Here is a 25,402-nt window from a genome sequence, read left to right on the forward strand (position 1 = left end):
TCTGGACATTTATCAAGGGGGAATAATGCCTACCTCCAGCAGTCACTGGGTGCTACTCAGAGAACATCCTTAAAGTACATTAGTATGATTCACCATTCTAAATTAGGAAACACCATAGGAAATTTTTTAATGTTTCTAAAAAGTGGATGTAGCCCTTAAAGTGTAAAGCTACATCCATGTAAACAAAAACCCCTGATTATATCAAAATGCACAAATTCCTGCCATATAAAAAGTTCATATCACTTTACATTAACATTTGTTGCATTTTTAGACTAACCAGCTCAGTGAAGCTCAGTGAGATTCTTCTCCAGTTTGTGGAATCATTGGCTCTTTAGTTTATATGTCAGTGACTGATTATTTTGTTACATATATATATATATTTTTTTTTATATTTTTCTCTTTTTATTATTGTTCTTGTTTTTGTCTGTCTATGGACCATAATTGTGTCTAAATAAAGAGATTGATTGATTGATTAACCATGAAAATCTAATAATACAAAAGACTGTTATAATAAGTGTATCAGATACTTTCCCAAAAAGCAACACTGAATTTTGCATTTGTCCATCTCTTATGGCTCTATACCAATAACAACAATCGTTAGTTTGTGTCTTTTTATTACAAATCATATCGTCCCACTGTAACACACTCAAGCTCTTCACAAAGCCATAGTTTACTGAGAAAAGAATCAATGGATGGATGGTAAATAAATGGATGGGTGGTATATATATATATATATATATATATATATATATATATATATATATATATATATATATGCATTTGAATGTAATCGTAAATCATAAATGGATGTTATGTTTAAAATGGTGTATAACTGAAGATTGAGATTAAAATCAAATACTTACTGATATCATTAGTTGGGAATAGATACTGAAAAAAATGTGAAGGCAAAGTGCCTAAAGAAATGTGCAGTTAAAGGTGCCGTAGGAGATCTTTTCTGACACATTTTTTACCACATGACTTGAAGATCTCCCCACAGCCGCTAAGCAAGCACTGAAATAGAAGGTCTGGATGTTAAATGAAAAAATAAATGGTCCCTGCTACAGTGTGAAATCAATCAGTAACCCCCACCAATCACAAACCACGGTCTGTGGTCCCCTAATGGTTCCTGACACGTCAATCATGGTCGTCTGCTTGTCCCTCCCCCCTGTGTGCGAAGTCTGACACATGAACGAATCAATCCCCCAATGCTTTTGCAGGACGCCATGGCTATAAGCTTGCCACTGTTATGCCACGTTAACACCTAAAGTAGCTAAAGCAGCAAAAACACTGTTCTGACGTGCAGCTGAAGCAGCTCTGCTTCTCTAGCTGCATGGTGGAAAAAGTGGGTCTGATGCGCGTTGATGTGTCTGATGGCAGCTATATATGCTGTGATCAATGGGTAAAAAGTAGTTTGAATCTGTTTTGAAGTGAGAAAGTCCACCTGAAAACATCGTCAGTGTGGTCAGTTCATCCAGATTACCATGCTGCCTTCAAATATTATTTCTGTCGGAGCCGCTCAGATCCCCGTACACCGGCGGTGCACTGTCCCATTCAACAGCAGCCTCTGGTCCGGTTGCCTCTTCGCAGTTTGCCATGGCGCCGGGAAGGCGTTTTTCATGTACGTAATCCAAACTGCAGGCACCAGGATAACAAAAATTAACGTTTTATGAATGTCATTTTAAGTTAATTTAGGTGTTCATAAACTGTTTCAGGGGAGTGGTGATAGCGCTCTGCATCATCACTGCTGTCTGTCTCCCTGCCAACTCTGAGATCAGCAACACGCTACTTCAGCTGCTCAGTCACGCTGCTCCTCCTGCTCTAGATGCGTTGCGGGACCTTTTGCTGCGCCATGATGCACGTCAACCATTGACTTTGCATGTAAACTAGCTGCTTTTGCTGCCTCTGCTGCTTTAGGTGTGAACGTAGCATTATGTTGTTTTTAGCTCGTGTCAGAACCTTGACTCCGCTTGTTTCGTTCTCGATCTCTGAAACATCTGAACACCTCGACAGACAGCATGCGCGTTCATGTGTTCTGAAGGCGTGGTTTCGAGGTGTGGTCTGAAGGGAGAGGCATGGTGGTGTACGTTCAAAAATATAGCTTGCTGGAACCATTTTTCCAAGATCTCCTACGGCACCTTTAAGTAAATAAATTGGATAATTTAAACAAAGTTGTTCAAAAATATTGAATTGTTTCTCCTTTGTTTTAATAGATTGGTAATTGTTTTCAATTAATAAATCCATTTGTATATTTCTGATTCAGTAGATTGGCCTAGAAAAAAGCATAATTCCCAGTGCTGATAAGTCTTCTTGAACACTGCACTCAAGAATGTCTTGCAGTTGTTGTTTTTGTTCTTTCTTAATGTAATAATTAAGACAAAACCATGACAAAACAAACTTCTTTCACTCTGTTGTATAATAGCTAAACATCATTATGAATACTAGAGCATATGTACACAGGTTATTAAATTAAAACTATGATACTTCTTTTCAATGTTTTGAATTATAAATTATCCGGTACTGCCATCAAATAAATAGATAATAGGCACTCAGGCAGCTTTTAAGTAAAAATGACCAAACCTCTAAGTAGAACTATATGTACATTATGGACCAGAATCTATTCATTAACCTTATTTTTTAGGTGAATCTTTATGAGATGTAGCCATATTGAACACCTATATAATGTCTGAGGGTTAAAAAAATATTTTATATACTTTAATGTTTATTTTCTTTGTATTTGTATCTATATTTAAACCTTTTGGTGCTGCTTTCACCAAAAATCATTGTTCTTCTTATTGGGCTTTCAATACCTTAAGAAGGGGACATGGAGAAAAAAAACAAACAATTTCTTGATTATAACCCTCAGATTAAATTATGTGGCTACAAAATAAAAGAGGAAATATGACAAAATGAGCACTTAAACCATGTAACTGTAGATGTAGACTAAATAGAAGGTGTAGACAGTGGAAAATAAACAGCAAGTGCTGCTGCAGACCCATTAGCAAACTTGTGTGTTTGTGAGAGTGTGTGCATGTTTTTCTCTGCAGTAGTTGTTATACTGCTAAGCTCCTGTCTCAGCAATAAACAAAAAAAAAAACAACCTTTCTGCCTGAGATGACTCTTTACTGCAGCAGATGTACAGTATAGGAGGCTCAGCTACCACACTGTAACATTTGTATTAGTTATGAAATAAAACACATTCCTGGCATAACAAATGCTTTAGTGAAGAAAAAAGTGAATGTAAATCACAAACCAACAGGAACACTTGGTTTATATCTCAAACTATTGAAAATCATTACATGTTTACGTGGTTATTGTCCAATCAGCGAAAGGAAATCAGGAGAAAAACTTTCTGGAAGCAGTGGCTTTGAAACCTAGGATTGAAAGGAAAAGCTGTGTAATATTGCAATTTTGCCAAAATTTGTTGTATGAGTGATAGTCTATTTATAAAGCTAATTCACAAAACTGAGACTCATTTGATGCTTCTTATAGATTGTGCTCCTACACCTATATATATATATATATATATATAATATTTTTATACCGGGTTACTGAATTGAATAAGAGGGGGAATATAACAATCATTCAAGAACAGAGCTATGAAACTATCATTTAAAGAAAACTGATGTTGCTGTGAGATCGATGTGGGTGTGGTGCGCGTGTCAATGCAGAGCTAATAATACACTCTTAATATGCCCAAGACATGCTGGAGGGACTACATCTGTGGGCTGGCCCTGAAACGCTTCGGGCTTCTCCCAGACCAGCTAAAGGAGGGGTGTGTGTGTGGAGGGAAGTCTGGGAGTCTCTGCTGAGACAGCTGCCCGATAACCAGGTCCCAGATAACAGTAAGAAGATGAGTAGGAGTACAAATGCCTGATGTGCAAATCTAATGTCTTAGCTTTGAATACTAAATGAGTTAAAATGTTGACATGAAAGCAACTTACTACATAGCAATAAATATATTTAGAAATGTAAATTATATATAATAATATTATATATAATGTTATTAATGATACCCATCACTAAGTGATTAGATGTTTTTGTAAGCTTAATGTCAGCATTTGTATTGAGAGCCAGAGAGTGTGTGAGAAATCTGATTCCTACTGTAGAGCATGACCAGTAATCTAATAGAAACAGGGCCGGGGACACATGAAAGAAACATTAGCCAGCCAGTGGAGAGATGACAGGAAAGAGCTGCAATTTATAGCCTAGTTGCCAAATCCATATCACACATTATTAGAAACACAATGAAAGAGGAATCAACTTTTAACTTTGAATTTGTTTGATATTTACCAGATTCTCTCTCAGTCAGACTTTTCATGTTGTTGTAGTAAAAATTGTAAAATTTTGTCCAACACTTGTATTTATTTGGTGTGAAATTATGAAAATTGTAGCAGGTATTAACAACAACAAAAAGCAAAAATGTTTCTCTGCACACAAGAAGATCAATTGTGTTTCTAAAAAATATATATAATGTAAAACAACACAGGTTCAAAAATAGGGACTTTTCCTTTGAACTCCATTGCTCCAGAATGGAACGCTTATACAAAATCAATGCATATTTTCCATAAAGTAATTATTTTACATTTACTCTCAGACTCTACAAAAGCCCTTCTAAACTGTCAGGTGTTAAGTGTAAAGTTTCCTCCAAACTAATATTACACCTGTTTAGAAAATAAGCTGACATTTCCTCTCTGATGGTGAATGCTGTGGTTGCAGAACACGAACTGCAATGCTGTTTAGACTTATTTGATTTGCTGGGCTTGGACTTCATCAGTATTATCAATCAAAGCCAGTCTCGAAGGAAGCAAGCTTAACATTAGAAAGGGCTGGCTGTGAAAAAATAACTTTGTCCCAATATTTAGTTGCTAAAGGTGCAGATGTCGGATTTTGGTAGAAAATAACCTTAGAGGAAAACTATAATTAACAAAATTGCGTCTGTGAGAGTGGCAGCTTTCCCCTTAGTACTAATCCACAGGGAATATTGTGATCTTAACATAATCATCCCTTTGCATTGTGTTTATGCAACATGAGAAATAGCTACAGGGAGATCAGAAAAATTGAATATTAAGAAAGAGATGGGTTTAAAAAGGTTTTAAGGCACTGATAGGAGGAAAGGAAAGGCAGAGAGGATCAGGACTGTGTTATGCACTAGCAGATGGATGGATAATGTGCTTATAACCAAAGATCCCCCAAGAGACATTGCTGTCTGGCTGTGTCACTCAACATGTTTTTCTCAACTTTTCTCACACTTGTAGTCTGTCATCCCCTCCCTTAGGCTGCTGTGTTTTCCCACTTGTTTTCTATTCATTCTGCTTTACTTTTCTTTTCTCCTGTAAGCAGTTTTCTCACTCTAATGGATGGTGCTAATGTCCGTAATTGGTAGCGTCTGTTTGGAGGGAGATCCCTTCCTGCAGCTGCTCACTGCAGGACACATCAGACTTGCTGAGATCATTCCCTCATTCATTTAATCGATCCTGTTACTGTTTCTCAGTGCAGTATTATGGCTGCTCCCTCTCATTCATTCCATCATTGATATGTTTATTCTTCTATCTAATGATTTCTTTGTCAGTTATCTTTCCATTAAACCTGTTAATGTTTGTCTACCCAAGGACTAAAATATTATTTAATTCAGAGTGATAAACCCTAAACTAACCACCCAGTCACAATTACAAGAGGAAAAACTACAATGATCCCTATAGCTTTGATAGCTGAATTCCAGTGCAATAGCACTGAAATAGCATTCTTTTTTTATTTTTTTTATCATGTATTCTGTGCATTGGTGTTATGTTGTTATGTCTGATCTAAGTAAGATTAATTAATATTAACCGATGTGAGATTTTCAGAATATACACTAACAATTTTAAGAATTGTATAAATAGTAAGAATTTACACCACAACAGACCTTATTTGAGATGTCATAACCACTTTATCCTAAGTTTCACTCTAATCAAAAAGTTGCACAGAGCCACTCTGTGCCCACAGTTGGTCAGTCTTCCCAAGGGATGGTCTGTACCATCTGAAGCTTCAATACCCGTGTTTTGTTTTGCAAGCTGACACGTCATTATCTAAAAAGTTGCCTAGGTCCTCAGTGGTCCATTAACCAAACCCTGTAGAGACTGAGCCGGTCCATTATGTCTGTCCCACCAACCACTATGGCCTTTCAACATCTTCATCTGCGACAACCACTTGCTCACAGCTGCACAACAGGGACTCGTTTAAATGAGAGTGCCTCATTATTTAAGATGATGAACTATTTCTATTGATTGTCTGGATCAGGTGGTTCATAAATCAGACTAAGAGACCATCAGGCTACATTACGCCACAATTGATGTCATTGTTGGCTCCAGCCCATGTGAAATATAAAAAAGGTCCCAATTAGTCTTTGATCCTCACTAAACAATGCTATCTCAAAAGAGAAGAAAAATTCTATTTAATTCAGTTTTTCATGACATATTTATTGAATTGAGTCAAATTGTTCTCTCAAATTCCAGTTTTTCAAAAGTAGAGCGAGGTGCATATTTTATGATTCGTTTTTAATCCACAGGTTCTGTTAGAACCTTAGAAATTGATGCATAGCTAAAAATTAGACAAAAAACTGAGTTTTAGCTTGAATACATATGTAACGTTATTGTGCTAAATGTCATGTGTTTCATATTGAAAGTTTATTTTAAAACTTGTAAAGAAAGGACAGTTTGTGATTGGATTGGGGGGAGTGTTACATATTCAAAGCTGTTTATACTGTACAGAATTCAAGCTGTTTATACTGTCTTTTTAGCACATCTTACTGTTGAATAGAATATCTATTTTTAGCAGTGTAAATCTTGCACACAATGTTACGCAAGGACCTATATTTCCTTGCTGTTGTACCCTTTGTTTGAGATATGAGGGAATATATTTGTATGCAATTATCTTGCAACCAGAACTTAAATAACTCAGATGTCTCAGAACATTTTCGAGATGTGATTTTTTTGTTTTTGCTTTCATGCATTTTTATGCTTTTCTTTATTTAATTTTATTTATTTATTTGTCTCTTGCATCAGAGGTGTTATATTTTCTCTTCAGTAAAGGGAGCCCTCTTCTCTTCAGTACTCATTTGCAGACACAAAGCTTGTTTACTCTCATCACAGAACATTTCTGTTTAACAGAATGCATTTCCTCATTTAGGACCAACGTTGCTGTCATTGGAAAAGAGAACATCTGTATTTTGTTTACCTGATTCATCTTGTCTTCTGTGTCAGTCTTAAATTGTGTCTCTTTTCTTGGGAAAAAACAAACACTCTTTATACTTCTTGTCTAATATTTTAGACCTTTTATTTGCTCTAAATCTCATTTATTTGTTGCACTAAAACGTTTTTTTTTATATTTCTATATTGAACATAATAACGATAACAAACCTTTTAACCAAGTGCAGGTAAATGGAATCCCAGGACAGGAGTCGCTCCCCGTCCCGTAGGACTAGCCGAGTGGAACAGGTTGTGGGACGATGGCTGAGACGATCCAGGGACTTGGGCAGCAGGTCTCTCTCTCTGAGCAGGTGAGCCTCTGTCTTGTCCTCATTCAGATTTAATTCTGGGTTATCAGATTTTGATATGGGAAGTGGCCTGTTTAACAGAAAGAAGGATCACTTAGTCAGTGGTGTCCTTGAAAAACATCAGAACTACTTTAATAAATATTTTAAAAAACAGGGTATTTTAAATAAAACCTGGTGATACTTAAGGAAACCTATCCAGATCAAATTTATTAGGCTTTTTTAATTGTGTTTAGCTTTTGATTGAAAGTTTAATTAAGTCTTTGTTTTTCCCATATGCATCAGGTCAAAAGGAATATTGAAAACGGTGATAAGACCCGTTGATGATGCTTCATTTACTGTGGGCAGATTCATTAAGGTTTTTACAGATACTAAATGTGTAGAAACCTCAGTGTGTTACTGCTCCAAATGTTTAAACTATATGTTGAAGCAAAACTGCTTGTTAAATGAACAGGCAAATAGTACAGCTACCTCCTGCTCACATTTTAAATAGGAGTTATTCTTGCTTTCAAGTAAAAGCTTATCAGTGTTAATGTTCATATAAAGTAACAGTACATTATGTATTTGCATTCTCGTAGAATAGAGCTGTATGCATTATGCATAGTGGACCGAAGAACCGCCATCTGCTGATAGCTGAGAGTAATTCTGACACAATAAAGAGAGAAAACAGATGTGCTGCTGTCTTCAGGTCAGGGATGTCATAAAAGAGAATTTTCACACTCTTCTTCAGTCAGGTTTGGATTATTGTTGCAAATGATGTCATTAAAATAATTTCAAGTGAACACAGTTAAACTAAATCTACTATAAAAGTTAAAGATAATGCTATAATTTGTTATGAAATGAGAAAAGGAAAATTGAACCATAAGAGCTGCCTTCTTGGACCCGGAACTTAAAGGTACATTGGAGGATGTTGTTTTTCCGGGTGGATCATCAAAATACGTAGTCCCCCTAATTCTCAATCATTCTGGAGATATGTTTACATAAGGCCACCCCAAGGTGCTCGTAACATTTTCACTTACCGGTGGTGAGTCTCACATAGTGGAACTTACTTTTTTTTAAGTAAGTTTGTATGAGCGATGCAAAGAGCAACTTTTAAACAGAACGTACACAAGGAGAAATGGGCACGCGCATGCTCTTGCATGCATTTAATAGGCGTTCCCTCTCAGAAGTGGGTAAACGGTTGTGCATGTGCATTTGTTTTTGTTTTGTTTTTTCAAAGTTGAGAGGGCAGGTCTTTTTAATAATTTGCTAAAATCCTCCACTATATCTATAACTTTCTTCTGGTCTAATAAGTTAAAAATCTCCATAGATAATCCCTGTGATTATGAATTATGAATCTGAATGATTAGGAATCTGAAATTAGAAGTAGGCATCTGTATTGGTATTATCGTGTAACAGTATTCATGGCACATGTAACCTGCACAGCTTAAAGCCTCCTTTATGCTCTTTAATTTCAGCAACACAAACATGCAGAAATCTCTAAATTAATTTGAATATATATCTTAAAACCTTCTACTTGTCTTATTAGTTATGAAAACACCATAGCATTATTTTTGTAAAATGTCATTCTGATGCTTTGCAGGGATCGTGTTGCTGTGGATGGGAAAACAGGGGAGTCCAGTGGCTCCGATCAGAGAAATTACCCGTTCCGATTCAATATTCAGATTCAAAAGGACCTGGACCTCAATTCCCATGGCCTCACACTTTCCACCCAGATCCCCATTCTGGTGGAGGAGGTCATGCCAGGTAGGACAAATTACTGAAGTGAAACAGGATACTGACATATAATGATGATATATAATGATGATATATAATGATGAATGAATGATGATGATAAAAGTCTATATCAAAGATGTTAGTTTTAAAGCTTATCCTCATGTTCATATATATATATATATATATATATATATATATATATATATATATATATATATATATATATATATTAGGGATGGGACGATTTATGAAAACCGTCCGAACCGATTGGTTCGACTGTCTCGGTTCGGTTCGCATGTGTTTCGTTCGGTTCATGCGCTACTCCTTTTTCTCATAGGGGAGGCGATTACACTCCAGAGCAGAAGGTGGCGGTACTGCGACCAAAGCCAACCACCAGTAGTAAACAAGAAGAAGAAGAAGCGAAGCAGCTTAGCCGGGTGTAGCATGGAAAAAAATCAGTTGTTGTGGAGAATTGTGTCGGAATGGCGAGTGGGAAAGAAAAGGAGTTGGAAGACGCGCCAGCAGCACTTTATAGGTCTGCTGTATGGGACCACTTTGCATTTAGAGTGACCTACGATGACGGCGGAAAGAAAGTTGTGGATAAAAGTGCAACGGTGTGCAAGCATTGTGCAACTCGTTCTGTTTACGCTAACAGCAACATGACCAACATGTCATGCTAACCCCGAAATCCCTCATACTCCGTCAGCAACCCCCGCTCCGCCCCGCTGCGCTCCAGACCGGCTGCTCAAAGCAAAGCCTACAGCCTCCGCTGTGGCTGCCGTCCACTCCCCTCTGAGTCCCTTGGAGATGGTAGAGAGCATGCGCGAAATTATTAAATTCAAAGCAGCAAAACATACGGAAATGATCCAAGGTTTCCGTGGATCATTTAAAATAATTACAATCCATTATTTTTTGGGGGATTTTTTCATTAATTTCATAAATTTTTATGGGATTTCGGTGTAAAAATCAACATATACCGAATCGAACCGAACCGAAAACCGTGACCACGAAACCGTGAATCGAACCGAACCGTGGATTTTGTGAACCGTTCCAGCCCTAATATATATATATATATATATATATATATATATATATATATATATATGGCATTTCCTGCCCATTTTCTTCACCATCCCCAGTACCTCACTGCTTCTAATTTGCATAAAAAATTTATTCTTTGCATATTAAAGCAGGAACTTGAGCTGTATTTGTTTTTGGTACAAAACGGCAAAGTTAAATCCTACAGCTGGGGCTTCTACTGTACACTGATGCTGCATAGATGCGCACAAAATTACATTACTAAAAGGAAGTGCTGCTTGGCACTAATATGTGTCGTGTTGGTGTGAAGTTTTGTGACCCACACGCAGATTTACACCGAGAACCAGGGAATTTAAGCATGTTATTTACAAAAGCAACAAGAATTTGGAAGCTGAGAACTGCAGGAAGTCAGGTGAACTTTCTGGTTTTTCTGAGGAGAGAAAGCAGACCAATCAGGAAGGAGTTGGTTGATGATAATTGATGACTTAAGCGATGTAGGGAGGTAGCATGGATCTGTAGGGGTTTGATTCAGACTTTACCCCAGAGCATAGGCGGATCGACTGGGGTGGCATAGGGTGGCAAATGCCACCCTAAATGACACCCTTGCCACCCCTGCTGCCACCCCAGTTAGCTGTAGGGGTGGCGAGGCTTATAAATTATGGATAATTTGAGAATTGCGACCGCTAATTTCCAATGTCGGACTGCAGTGAATGCAGCACGAGATGACGCGAGAGCGACTGAGACTGATTAGTTTTGAAAACCGAGTGGGGCAAAGCGAGGGAACCAGGGGTCATGGGGAGAGGAGACACGGGAGGAAAGGTAAAAACTGTTTAACTATCTATCGAGAAATTAAATCATAATGAAAGAACAATGTTGCTAGCATAGCTGCAATGCTGATTTACAGATGATAAAAGGTTGCTGAACGTTATTTCTCTATCTATGATGTTAGTTAGGCCTGACGTTTCAGCCTCATAAAGACATATTTGCGGTCAACTATGACAGAAAAGAGACAATCAAGTTTTGTTGAACTCAAATCAAAACGTAAAAAAGGCATTGGATCTAAATAAATTTGTGAAGCGTTTTACTGAGCAACATGGAAATCGCCGCATTCAGCGGTTAAAGTCATGTCAACTTTATGTTATGCTCTCTGGTGAGCCTTTACAGAGATCTTACATTTTGTTTTGGCACCTGAGAAAATCTGATATTTCCTTTAATAAAACCAAAGGTGTTAAAATTAAAGTTTAAAATGTGATACTGGTGTAAATCCTGCTTAATATGAATCAGTGTTTTCAGACTGGAAGCAAAATGTATTTTTATGTTTCTTTTTTCAGATTTGTGGAGATTTTGATGTAACATACAGTACCTGCCTTTTTGTTGATTTGTTGATACAGCAGCTCTATCTACAGCATATTTACATGCATGAAATGTCCCTTTCATGTTACCGTAACTGCTGTATGACAAGTTACTGAGGAACAAATGGGGTAAACGTGTGTTCAGAGTAAACAATACATAGATGTCCACTACCTTGTCTGGGTGCCTTGACCCATTTATTTCTACTGTGTAGTTCTGCTCACTGTAGTACAGCTCAGTCCATAGATCTATGATGGGTAACTTTTTCCTTTTTATAGTTTCTTCTTGTGCAAATGCTGCAAAGCTGCCTCTCTGATAGTCAATCTCACATCTGCAACTGAGCACATGTGTCTTACCTTAATACCTTTCCTGTGATAAGGCCCCTCTAGAAGTAGTGTTATCATTCTTCTATCTCATATTAGGTGAGATTTCATTGTACGATGTATTTCTAATATGAACTGCTTCACATGAAACACATACTGTACATACTATTCTCACCAAACTGTGATAACTGTGATTAAATTCAGTGTAAACAAATGCCATATGCTGCCACCCCTCAAAAATTCCTGCCCCCCTCTCGCCACCCCATAAATATTTTTCTAGATCCGCCCCTGCCCCAGAGGTTCAGGAGAATGTGGATGAATCCAAGAGTGGTGGTACTGATGAAGACTGTTTACTGTTGCACACACACACTGAGGTTTACCGGTTGTCGGAAAAAATAACTGAGTCCCCATTGAAGAGATTCACAAGAAGATTTTTTTTTTTCCACAATAGGGATTTTCCTGGTTTAGGTCTTTGGCTGGAATACCATCAGGGGGAAATCTGGTGAAGAGTGATTATCTCCTGTCTACACACTAGTCATCTTAATTGTGAAATGTTCTTAGGTGTGCAGCAACACGGATCGGCCCAGCCACCAGCAAAAATCCTTTCTGTGACAGGAATCTCACTCACACCAAAAAAACAGCAAAACCCTAGAGACCCTAACAGTCTCTGTTTGTCTTTCTGGATGTGTTTATATGTGTTTTATAGCGTATTAGCTCTAAGGTGGATAAGACCAATGGTAAGACAGTTCAGGCACTTCCTCCTATCTGAATAATTCACTACTAAAATGTGTCAGAGGGTGTGTGTGTATGCAGAGATGTAAGGGAATATTGTAAGGAAGATTTAGGTTAACTTTAACCAAATTTTTTCTTCTTAACAAATTCATTTCAATTGCAGCCATAGTATTCAAACTATTTTAAATAGAATTTGTAAGAAAAAGTATACATACCTTGTAAATTGCCTTTTTTTTGTTTTTTTTTTTGTTGTTAGTTTTGTTTTTTTCTTACGGATTAAGGTCTAAATTATCCTGTGCTTTTGTTTCCAATCCCTCTGACTTTGATACTAAAAGTTACAACTAGGGTAACAGATCTAATCTGACAATTTAATGTGGGCTGCACTTCTGTTTTTTTTAGAATTTAAACTCTATTTTTATATGCATATCTGAAATATCTGTGGGGTCAGTGAGAATTAAAGATGGTTGCACTGATCTATGAAAAATGTAAGAGGAAATGAGGAGGTAGATTATTTCTGACAGCACTTATATAGCATTTATATATATATATATATATATATATATATATATATATATATATATATATATATATATATATATATATATATATACACTATATTGCCAAAAGTATTTGCTCACCCATCCAAATTATTGGAATCAGGTGTTCCAATCACTTCCATGGCCACAGGTGTATAAATTCAAGCACCTAGGCATGCAGACTGTTTTTACAAACATTTGTGAAAGAATGGGTCGCTCTCAGGAGCTCAGTGAATTCCAGCGTGGAACTGTGATAGGATGCCACCTGTGCAACAAATCCAGTCGTGAAATTTCCTCGCTCCTAAATATTCCACAGTCAACTGTCAGCTGTATTATAAGAAAATGGAAGTGTTTGGGAACGACAGCAACTCAGCCACGAAGTGGTAGGCCACGTAAACTGACGGAGCGGGGTCAGCGGATGCTGACGCGCATAGTGCGAAGAGGTCGCCAACTTTCTGCAGAGTCAATCACTACAGACCTCCAAACTTCATGTGGCCTTCAGATTAGCTCAAGAACAGTGCGCAGAGAGCTTCATGGAATGGGTTTCCATGGTCGAGCAGCTGCATCCAAGCCATACATCACCAAGTGCAATGCAAAGCGTCGGATGCGGTGGTGTAAAGCACGCCGCCACTGGACTCTAGAGCAGTGGAGACGCGTTCTCTGGAGTGACGAATCGCGCTTCTCCATCTGGCAATCTGATGGACGGGTCTGGGTTTGGCGGTTGCCAGGAGAACGGTACTTGTCTGACTGCATTGTGCCAAGTGTAAAGTTTGGTGGAGGGGGGATTATGGTGTGGGGTTGTTTTTCAGGAGCTGGGCTTGGCCCCTTAGTTCCAGTGAAAGGAACTCTGAATGCTTCAGCATACCAAGACATTTTGGACAATTCCATGCTCCCAACTTTGTGGGAACAGTTTGGAGCTGGCCCCTTCCTCTTCCAACATGACTGTGCACCAGTGCACAAAGCAAGGTCCATAAAGACATGGATGACAGAGTCTGGTGTGGATGAACTTGACTGGCCTGCACAGAGTCCTGACCTCAACCCGATAGAACACCTTTGGGATGAATTAGAGCGGAGACTGAGAGCCAGGCCTTCTCGTCCAACATCAGTGTGCAACCTCACAAATGCGCTTCTGGAAGAATGGTCAAAAATTCCCATAAACACACTCCTAAACCTTGTGGACAGCCTTCCCAGAAGAGTTGAAGCTGTTCTAGCTGCAAAGGGTGGACCGACGTCATATTGAACCCTATGGATTAGGAACGGGATGTCACTTAAGCTCATATGTGAGTCAAGGCAGGTGAGCAAATACTTTTGGCAATATAGTGTATATATATAAGGAACACATGTTCCTTAGGTAACAGTAAACTAGCTCAACTGGTGACTCTGTCTAGGAAAGAAACATTTAAGTAGATGATTTCTGAGCCATTAAAACGTCTGCCTGCCATTCTTGGAAGTTGGAAATTCTAAGAACCGATCTGCAGATTGAGAGCAAAGTGTTCTGTTAGGAACATAAAGAACAATCATATCTCTAATGTAAGATGGAGCTTGGCCATTTAAGGCTTTATGTGTGAGAAGGAGGATTTTAAATTCTATTCTGGATTTAACAGGAAGCCAATGAGGAGAAGCCAGGATAGGAGAGATATGATCTCTATTTCTAATTTTCATCAGAACTCTGGCTGCAGCATTTTGGATCACCTGAAGGCTTTTAAATAGACTTTGTGGACTTCCTGATAGTAAAGAATTACATTAGTTCAACATTGAAGTAACAAATGCATGGACTAGTTTCTCAGCATCACCTCTAGACAGAATATTTCTAATTTTTGCAATATTGTACAGATGGAAGAAGGAAATTCCAGAACCTCTTTGATATGGGATTTAAATGACAGGTCCTGATTGAAAATAACACCAAGGTTCATTACTTTGTTATCTGCGATCAGTTTAATCCCATCCAAATGAAGTGACTGACTAATCAGCTTCTTTTTCAAAGAGTCTGATCCAAAGAATATAACTTCTATTTTGTCTGCATCCAGAAGTAGAAAGTTACGAGTCATCCCAGTTTTTATGTTTTCAAGATGTACTGCATGTAATGGGTTAGCTTCATCTGGATTTATGGACAGGTAAGACATAAACTAGCGCTGTTCCCTTAGTTCCACATAATGTTTGTAAAGGTATATTGTGATCAACTGATGAATCCACCACTAATTCATCCATCCATCAATCCATTTTCTAACATGCTTATCCCGATTGGGGTCACGAGGGGTGCTGGTCCCTATCTCCAGCAGTCAATGGGCGAGAGGCGGGGTACACCCTGGACAGGTTGCCAGTCTATAGCAGGGCAATACAGTGACAAACAGGACACACAACCACTCATGCACATACTCACACCTAAGGAGAATTTAGAGAAGCCAATTAACCCAACACCACTAATTCATAAAATGGCAAATTATCTAATAAGACTAAAACCATGTTGGTACCCAGCTGTAAATTTACAGAATCCTTTCACTCCACTGGTCCCCCTGAGTCCCGGCTCAGTTATCTTTCCTTCTCTGACTGTGTCCCTGGCTGCTGACAGTGAAATGTGACTCCTTTGTTCAAAAGCATTTCAGAGCTATCAGTGTAACCTGCATCTGTCCGCACTGTTTACAGAAAAGATCAAGTAATGTCTCATGTCTGAGAGCCATCTGTTGTTGAAGGCTAAAATACGCCGATTTTTCTGTAGATAAAGTAAACCAAAGGAGGCTGGAAGAAAACTGTGACATTAGTGATAATTTAATTTTAACTTTTTTATGGAGGGGCTGATAGGATGTCCTTTGCTGCTTATTTTAATTCAGCTTAGATTTATTGATATAATATGAACTCAACCATTTTAAACTTTCAAGGCAGGGGTTTCGTCTTTTGTTTTATCTTTCTCTTAAGCAATGAACATTAAATATTCTCCTGTTTATATTTGTTTCACTGGGATCTGCTGCATAATACATTCTGTAACCGCTTTAGCAAAGGACAGAGAGACATGTCCAACAAGGTGCAACCACAAGGAGTATCTGTAATCAATTCACAACTCTGACAGGGGCGAGAAATCCTCACCTCATTACTGAAGCAGCCAGTTAATTTAAAAAACAGCCATGGTGACAGCATAGGTAAGGGATGATGATGATATGCAGGAAGGAGGAAAATATTGGATTTTGTATTAAACATAGTAATTTGCAAAAGTGTGAATGAACCTTAAAGTTTTCATATACACTGCAGTGCATATTTTGGGGGTTATTTACTTGATAGATATGTAAAAAGTAGACCATTATTAGGAAAAATATATTTAGATATGGTTTAGGTTTTTATTTTATCTTTAAACAATTCTTTTGAAAAACATAAAAATCTTGAGCAGCAAAAAGAACCTATTATTAATCTGATTTACAAATCTAAATAAATGTATTTAAGTCCTTTGATTTTTTCTTCTACTATATTTTCACCGTCCCATTCTTTATTGTATATTAGGCTTTGTCTCGATGATACAAACAAAAGCATACAATGCTAGCAGGGGATGGGTTAAATGCAGAGTTCATATCATTGTTCTGTACTGACAATTCAACATTGTAACGACAATAAAAGCTCCAATAACACAAAGGAAATACACCAACTGTGTTTGGAAAGCACCTGTGCAGTCCATAGATATCTGTTGGAGAACCTTGGTAATCAAAGACTGTCATGAAGACCAATGAACACAGCTGACAGGTTGGTTGGAAATTTGTTGAAAAATTAAGGGCAGTTTTAGGTTATGGAACAATATCACAAACTATACATATTTCAAATTTACTGTCCATTACTTCAAAAATATAGAGTTCAGCAAAACTGGAAACTGGGATTACTGGGTAAGGAGATCACTAATCAGAAAGGTGTTCAAGATGCCTAGATCCCCTCATGTTGGAGAATCCAAAAAACATATCAGGGACACAACAAACGTGAAAAGGAGGTGATTTTTTAAAATGTTTTGAAATTCTGATTTATTGTCTACACCAATTTAATTCAGATTGGTCTACTTTTCAATGAAAATAAGTAAACATTCTAATCTCCAGATGCTGCGAAAGACCTGCACCAAGAGGTATAGCTGTTTTAAAAGGTACTTAATTCAATTCAGTCAGTTTATTTATAGAGCGCAACTTTACAACACGTCATATCAAGGCACTTTACAGAGACAATACCGTTAGATTGATTACTTATTTATTTTTATTTTATTTAACCTTTATTTTACCAGGAATTACCTTGAGATAAAATCTCTTTTTCGAGGGAGACCTGGCCAAGAGGCAGCAGTACAGCAAGGCGTATAAAAACACAGAACAACATAATAAAATCAATCATAAACTAGACTCTAGAAAAACAGTTACAATTCTCTGTGCAAGCGGTTTTCAATAGTGATTTAAAATGCTGTAGTGGAATAAGAGTCCGTAATTGCAGGGAGTTTTGAATATTGTGCCACGACCATGGTGCTGCATAGGAAAATTATGTTTTGCCAAGATCTGTGTTGATCCTGGTATTAGTGTAAAGAACAGGACTTGAAGAGCGTGAGTTGTAACCACTGTTAGCTACAGACATGAGGTGACACAGGTATGGAGGGAGTTTACCCAGGATGGCCTTGTAAATGAAAGTAAGCCAATGATGTTGTCTTCTGAGGCTTAGAGAGGGCCATGAAACCAGAGCATACAGTTCACAATGATGAGTCCTGAAGGCAGAGTTGGTGATGAAACATAAAGCACTGTGATAAACTACAGGTGCTGGTCATAAAATTAGAATATCATGAAAAAGTTGATTGATTTCAGTAATTCCATTTAAAAAGTGAAACTTGTATATTATATTCATACATTACATACAAACTCATATATTTCAGATGTTTATTTTGTTTAATTTTGATGATTACAAATGACAACAAATGAAAATCTCAAATTCATCATATCAGAAAATTAGAATATTGTGAAAAGGTTCAAAATTGATGGCCCCTGGTGCCACACTCTAATCAGCTAATTAACTCAAACCACCTGCAAAAGCCTTTAAATGGTCTTTCAGTCTAGTTCTATAGGCTACACAATCATGGGGAAGACTGCTGACTTGACAGTTGTCCAAAAGACGACCATCGACACCTTGCACAAGGAGGGCAAGACACAAAAGGTCATCGCTAAAGAGGCTGGCTGTTCACAGAGCTCAGTGTCCAAGCACATTAATAGAGAGGCGAAGGGAAGGAAAAGATGTGGTCGAAAAAAGTGTACAAGCAAGAGAGATAACCGCACCCTGGAGAGGATTGTGAAACAAAACCCATTCAAAAATGTGGGGGAGATTCACAAAGAGTGGACTGCAGCTGGAGTGAGTGCTTCAAGAACCACCACACACAGACGTATGAAAGACATGGGTTTCTGCTGTCGCATTCCTTGTGTCAAGCCACTCTTGAACCACAGACAGCGTCAGAAGCGTCTTGCCTGGGCTAAAGAGAAACAGGACTGGACTGCTGGTGAGTGGTCCAAAGTCATGTTCTCTGATGAAAGTAAATTTTGCATTTCCTTTGGAAATCAAGGTCCCAGAGTCTGGAGGAAAAGAAGAGAGGCACTTCATCCACGTTGCTTGAAGTCCAGTGTAAAGTTTCCACAGTCAGTGATGGTTTGGGGTGCCATGTCATCTGCTGGTGTTGGTCCATTGTGTTTTCTGAGGTCCAGGGTCAACGCAGCCACATACCAGGAAGTTTTAGAGCACTTCATGCTTCCTGCAGCTGACCAACTTTTTGGAGATGCAGATTTCATTTTCCAACAGGACTTGGCACCTGCACACAGTGCCAAAGCTACCAGTACCTGGTTGAAGGACCATGGTATCCCTGTTCTTAATTGGCCAGCAAACTCTCCTGACCTTAACCCCATAGAAAATCTATGGGGTATTGTGAAGAAGAAGATGCAATACACCAGACCCAACAATTCAGAAGAGCTAAAAGCCACTATTAGAGCAACCTGGGCTATCATAACACCTGAGCAGTGCCACAGACTGATCGACTCCATGCCACGCCGCATTGCTGCAGTAATACAGGCCAAAGGAGGCCCAACTAAATACTGAGTGCTGTACATGCTCATACTTTTCATGTTCATACTTTTCAGTTGGCCAACATTTCTATAAATCCTTTGTTTTTATTGGTCTTCAGTAATATTCTAATTTTCTGATATGATGAATTTGAGATTTTCATTTGTTGTCATTTGTAATCATCAAAATTAAACAAAATAAACATCTGAAATATATGAGTTTGTATGTAATGTATGAATATAATATAAAAGTTTCACTTTTTAAATGGAATTACTGAAATCAATCTACTTTTTCATGATATTCTAATTTTATGACCAGCACCTGTATGTCCAGGGAGTGGAGAGCTGAGGAGGCAGCATTCATATATATGATGTCTCCTTAGTCCAGAACAGGAAGGAAGGTGGTCTGAACAAGTCTTTTCCTCACTGAGGGAATCAAAGAGGATTTTTGTCTATAGTAAAAGCCGAGCAGGGCTTTCAGCTTTTTTAACATATTATCTAAATGTGTTTTGAAAGACAATTTGTCATCTATCCAGATACCCAGGTACTTATAACAGGACACAATCTCAATTGCTTCTCCACTTAAGGTCTTAATGCCGTGATGCTGTGAGTTTTGGGAGCGAGATTTAGAGAATGTCATGAATTTTGTCTTTTTTACATTTAGGACCAACTTCAGCTGATTTAGGGAGACCTGAAGTTGATGGAAAGCAGACTGAAGATCATTCAAGGCATTGTTAACTGAAGAAGCAATTGAATATATTATGGTGTCATCAGCATATAGGTGAAATGTAACAGATTTCAAGTTATTTCCAATGTCATTTATAAAAATAGTGAACAGGGCAGGTGCCAAAATTGAACCTTGAGGAACTCCCTTAGTCACTTCCAAAAAGTCAGATTTAAGTCCGTCCACGTAGATACATTGTGTTCTGTCTGAGAGATTCCACGCTTGCAGAGTCTGGCTAAAAGTAGTTGGTGGTTGACAGAGTCAGATGCCTTAGACAAATCCACGAAAAGGGTGGCACAATGATGTTTTTTGTCTAAGGCATTTATTATATCATTTAAAACAGACACAGCAGCTGTTATGGTACTGTGACCTGCTCTAAAGCCTGACTGAGTTTCACACTGGAGGTTGTTATTCATGTGGCTACATGAAAACTGTATTGAGATTTTATTTTAGTTCACTTAGTTTGTGTTGTATTTTTGGTCTACCTATGGAAAAGTTAAACTATTTAGAAAACATGTTATAAAAACAAAAACTTTGTTTTCTTTAATAAGCACTTAAATATTGCTATAAGTCAATCTGGAGAAAATCTAGTTTAGATTCTAATCCATTGCTCTAAACCCTCTTGGTCTTTGTGGCATTGCTATATTTTGTCAACTTCATATCCTAAATTTGAGGTTAGTATTATTTTGCTGATACATTTTAAGAAACATGTACAGCGATAAACGTGCTGCTAATATTCCGGTGGTGGGAAGACGAGCTCTTCAGAAAGCAGGGTGAAAAATAATCTATTGGCGTAAGATGAAAGGAAATGACTAGAATACAAGCTGGTGCCTGTCATCAGCACTCATGAGCTCTATGTGCTCAGGCAAATTGAAACCCCCTCAGGCATGACGATATGAGGACGTTTTGTGTGTCCAGGTGGTCCTGCAGATGGTCGACTTGTCCCTGGTGACCAGCTTGTGAAGATCAATGACATTGCTGTCCATGACCTAACACCAGAGCAAGCTGCTGAAATAATCAGGTCTGTACATGCAAACACAAAACACTGGGTAGGGTATCTGAATAGTGCTGCTTTTTCTAACATGGAGCTCCTGTTGAAATGTTTCACATTAACAAACTCAGTTTTTGCTGTTTCAGGGAGTGTCAAGACACACTGACTATGACTGTCCTGAGGATCATAAAAGTAAGTCTGCTGATATAAAATGTTCCCTCTATCAGTCCATTCATTGACTATACCCTTTGATCCTTGCAAAGTTTTTGCAGTGGGGGTGTTGGGCTGGTGCCCTTTTACCCAAAAGAGAAAATGACACAGACTCTTATGAGCTATCAGCCAATCAATCTAATGGCATGCTTTTGGACACTGGAACCCACCCATTCACTGGGAGAACATATAAATTCCATGCAGAAAGAACAATCTTGAATGTTAAACAAAAATAAACATTTGTTTTTTTAGCTTGACCTGATTTCCCTTCAGGGTGTGAGATGCACAAAAATACTTACAGGTTGAGGCCAACTGACAGAATTGTGCTAACATCTATGACTTCATTTTTTCGTGAAACAATGATGTTAACCACCCACTGTGAATCATTTAGATAATGTTTCTCCTAAATTTGCATTATATACCAACTCTGAAATGTAGACTGTGTAACAGCTGAAGAGTAAAATGTATCTTTGTTAATGCAAGCTATTGCGGTTGAGTAGATCCTTCCTTCCTTCCTTCCTTCCTTCCTTCCTTCCTTCCTTCCTTCCTTCCTTCCTTCCTTCCTTCCTTCCTTCCTTCCTTCCTTCCTTCCTTCCTTCCTTCCTTCACTAGTTCAACAACATGACTATCTATCCTAGTATTTGTCATTTTAATTGATCTAAAGTTTATTTATTGTATCGATCAACTGCTGATTAATGGATAAGAGGCCATTTTCTTAAAAACCTTTGTTAAAATATCCTTAAAATTCCAAATGTGTTAAATATTGACTGAATTTTTACAAAGCAGCATTTTTAAAAAGTGCTGCAGGAAGCAGCACATGGGGGTTATGATTGCTCTCAGATGAATGTAGAAACTTGGCTCTATACAGTAAAGTACCTGAACACCAAAAAGCCATAGTGTTTATTGTGAGCATGCCATTTACATTATGTTTCAAACGTTTCACATAATACCCCTATCTTTTCTGTAATCACTTGCCTACCTTCCAAGCACAGGAGAATATGCTGCTCTGTGATGCAACACTGTTAAAAGGTTGCCCTTTAGGTGATAAGTTAAGGATTGCATTAGGTGTTAAAAACAACCTCTGTGCATTCTCCATCACTGTTGCCTAGCCATTAAATAATCCTGGACTGTACTCTGGATTGGACAATATTTTAGCTCTACCATACCTCTACTCTTGCATCGCTTTTCTTACAAATACCACTGAGGTAGCACAGTTAATTACGACACCTAAAGTAATACCTTTTACGCAGAGGTTAATCCAATAAACCATTAAGCGAAAATAATCATAAGTCCATTGTTTATTTACATCCCTAGCAGTCATGCATATTATACAAAGTAGAATACTGTGTTAATGTATTTGCCTAAGAATACATTAACTGTGTTCTATTATTTTATCCCTAATGTTAAACAAGCGCAGAAATATAACCAATCTTTTAATAATTACATTAGTTTAGAAAGTCTTTTGGATTGTGGACAATTTCTTCCTTGAAATATTAATTTTAACCTCCCAATATAATTTAAAATAGAAATGAGTTGTACATTGTGGAGAGTCTGATTCCTTGTAGTGCTTTAGAGTAAATTAACAGGATAGCATGTTTCCAGTGCAGCCTGAACACATTCACTGTCTATTCAGCTGGGAATCAGAAATGCTGCAGTCAGCAGAAACATTAATCTGGAACTCTGCATCTGAGCTTGAGGTGTACCTGATACAGTTATTTGCCCAGTTTAGTTCCCAACACTTTATCAGAGTTATCGATGGCAGCATGCTAAACCCACAGGAACTCCCCCACAGGTAAAAATCTACACATTTATCCAGAAAAATCCCATGGCTGATCATGCCTGGTGCATTGTTTATTGCCTGTACAGTACATGCATCTCACTTTGCATCTGTGAAAGTGTGTTCGCATTGTGATTGATTTTAGTAGATAATGGTAAATAAATGGCTGCTGTTCAGTGAGTCTCATGAGGAGTTTGTGCTGATGGAAACACTTTTACCAAGTGATTCATAACTCGTGTCTCCCTTTAATAAATCATTACTGCGATTGAAGGAATCTCTTGAAGATTGAGCCTTATTAATGTGTTTTCATCCCAGGGCCCAAAGTCATCATTCATCACGCCTGAAAAACGGGCCAAGCTAAGGTCCAACCCCGTTAAGGTCCACTTTGCTGAGGAGGTTGAAGTCAATGGACAGTCTCAGGTAGGTTCTAATGTCATTAGGCAAAAAGCATTGGGCATTTAATCTCAGGAGCTTCTATGAAAATCTGCATATTTGTCTCTTTGGTTTCTAATTTGATTTATTTTTTCTCTGAAAAAAAAAACATTCTCTATCATAGGTTTTCATCATATCACAACTGTCTGTTACAATGATGAAATAGAATTGAACTTTTAAGGAGAAGTGGAATATATAAGAGGAGTCCAACTTAATTCACAGTTCATTGCCAACAGGCTCAATAATTTGACTTTTAATGTTACTAAACTTGTTACAGTTGACATCCCTTATTTGTATATTAAGAAAATAGGATACAAATTACGACCTGTTTTAAAAAAATAATAATAATAATAATTGGTTGTAAACTTGCATTTATTTGTTCCATTGTGCAGATCCAATTGAGTTTCTGAGACCAATCTGTTGTTGATGGAGGTTTTCTTTCTTCAAGGTTTTACTACTACTAATAAAACTATCCTTAAAATGTGTATTTTCTCATGCCTCTTTAAATATACTCCCCAATATAGCACTAGAGCTTGTGGCTCCAACAGTTTTTCTTTTCTGTATGTTAATCTGTCTATAAACATGAAACTCTTCCATATTGAAAAGGCTTGTAATGCAGACAGATGGGACCCGAAGAAAGGTTCATAAACAGTGTTTTTAAATTCTTTAGCTTTTAGAAAGGCATTAAATAAAAATCTCATCACGGCTTTTAAGACCTAGGAAATAAATTCGTTGTTTTGTTTTTTAATTCAGTTAAATCACTTTTTATACACGTTGCACCAATTCACAACATGTCATGTCGAGGCATTTTATAGAGTGAGTAAAGACACCCAGCAGATTGCATCAAGTCAAAGACTTGCAACATGTACTCATCCTTATTGTGCACAGTTCCTTGCATTCTGTCTTTGACTTTGCAACAATCCCATTATTTACAGATACACACATTTTTTCTTTACAAATTGCTTTAACTGTTGATTTATATTGTTTTTTGTTTTGTGTGTATATGTTTCCTTTTGTTTTGCTAGATGTAAAAACAGCTGCATGAGAAAAAACCCAGAAATTGGAGCGTCCATTAGTAAAGAGAAAGAGAGAAAATGAGGATCAATATCTAAACCACTCTAAAGCCTTATTTTCTGTGTTTAGAAAGAAAAAAGAAGAGAGATTTCGAGAGGAGATGGGAGGAATCTAACTACTACTTTATGTTTGAACTTAAAAATATGCCTCCATTAATGTTTTATTGCATTACATTGTCAGTGGACGAAAAAACACTTTCCAAAATAATAAGAGAGCAGGGATGACTCACTACAGAGACCAAGCTGGATATAGAAAAAATTGCCAGAGAATGTAATGCAAAGAAAGGAAAGAGGAGAAGAGAAAATGTTTTGACTCTATTTTATTATGTCATGACATGTAAAAATAAAAGGTAGAGCGTTAAATATATATGGTGCGATTATACACAGTTTCGGTATAGCATTAGGGAAGAAGATGTTTCGGAATCTGCTGGACCTGCATTGAATGCTGCTAAGCATCTTCCCAGAGGGAAGCAGGGGGAACATTCCATGGTGGGGGTGTGAGGTTTCATTGATAATGTGATCAGCTAGAAATACATGTTCCAGAAGCAGGACGGGTCTAGAGGGGTGGGCAGGGGGGGTGAGGGCCCCCATTAGCCAATCATTGCCCACCCCTAGGCACCCCTACCAAGTGTTCCCATGAGGATGTAATTCACCAGCTCAGGAACAAGAGGTTCTCTTCTAAACCAGAGTTGGCAGCACAATACATTAGGAATGTCCTAATTTGGACAGCAAGTGGAGGAAGACTATTCTAATACATATTTTCATTAACCATCAGGTTGGAGACAAACGTTAGAACCACCCACCTCAATAACATTTTTAGACAGAAATGTCGAAAAATAAATATATGAGGAAATGTAAAAATACAGAAAGAAATGCGGGAAAAACTTAATCTTGAAATAAAAATAAGTGAATGTATAAATAAATATCT

At 37.8% G+C, this 25,402-nt stretch overlaps 1 protein-coding gene across 1 annotated transcript in view; it reads left to right on the forward strand.

The window, feature by feature from the left end:
- LOC119786959 (FERM and PDZ domain-containing protein 1) overlaps positions 1-25,402 on the forward strand; it is a 64,825-nt gene that overhangs the window by 23,170 nt on the left and 16,253 nt on the right. Inside the window, 5 exon segments of the mRNA XM_038290579.1 lie at positions 7,407-7,534; positions 9,111-9,274; positions 20,910-21,012; positions 21,129-21,174; positions 23,285-23,389. Of these exon segments, the coding sequence (XP_038146507.1) occupies positions 7,416-7,534; positions 9,111-9,274; positions 20,910-21,012; positions 21,129-21,174; positions 23,285-23,389 (537 nt within the window). The 5' untranslated portion in view covers positions 7,407-7,415.

Source organism: Cyprinodon tularosa, unplaced genomic scaffold (genome assembly GCF_016077235.1).
Source record: "Cyprinodon tularosa strain WSP-4 unplaced genomic scaffold, ASM1607723v1 ctg283, whole genome shotgun sequence".
Taxonomy (NCBI): domain Eukaryota; kingdom Metazoa; phylum Chordata; class Actinopteri; order Cyprinodontiformes; family Cyprinodontidae; genus Cyprinodon; species Cyprinodon tularosa.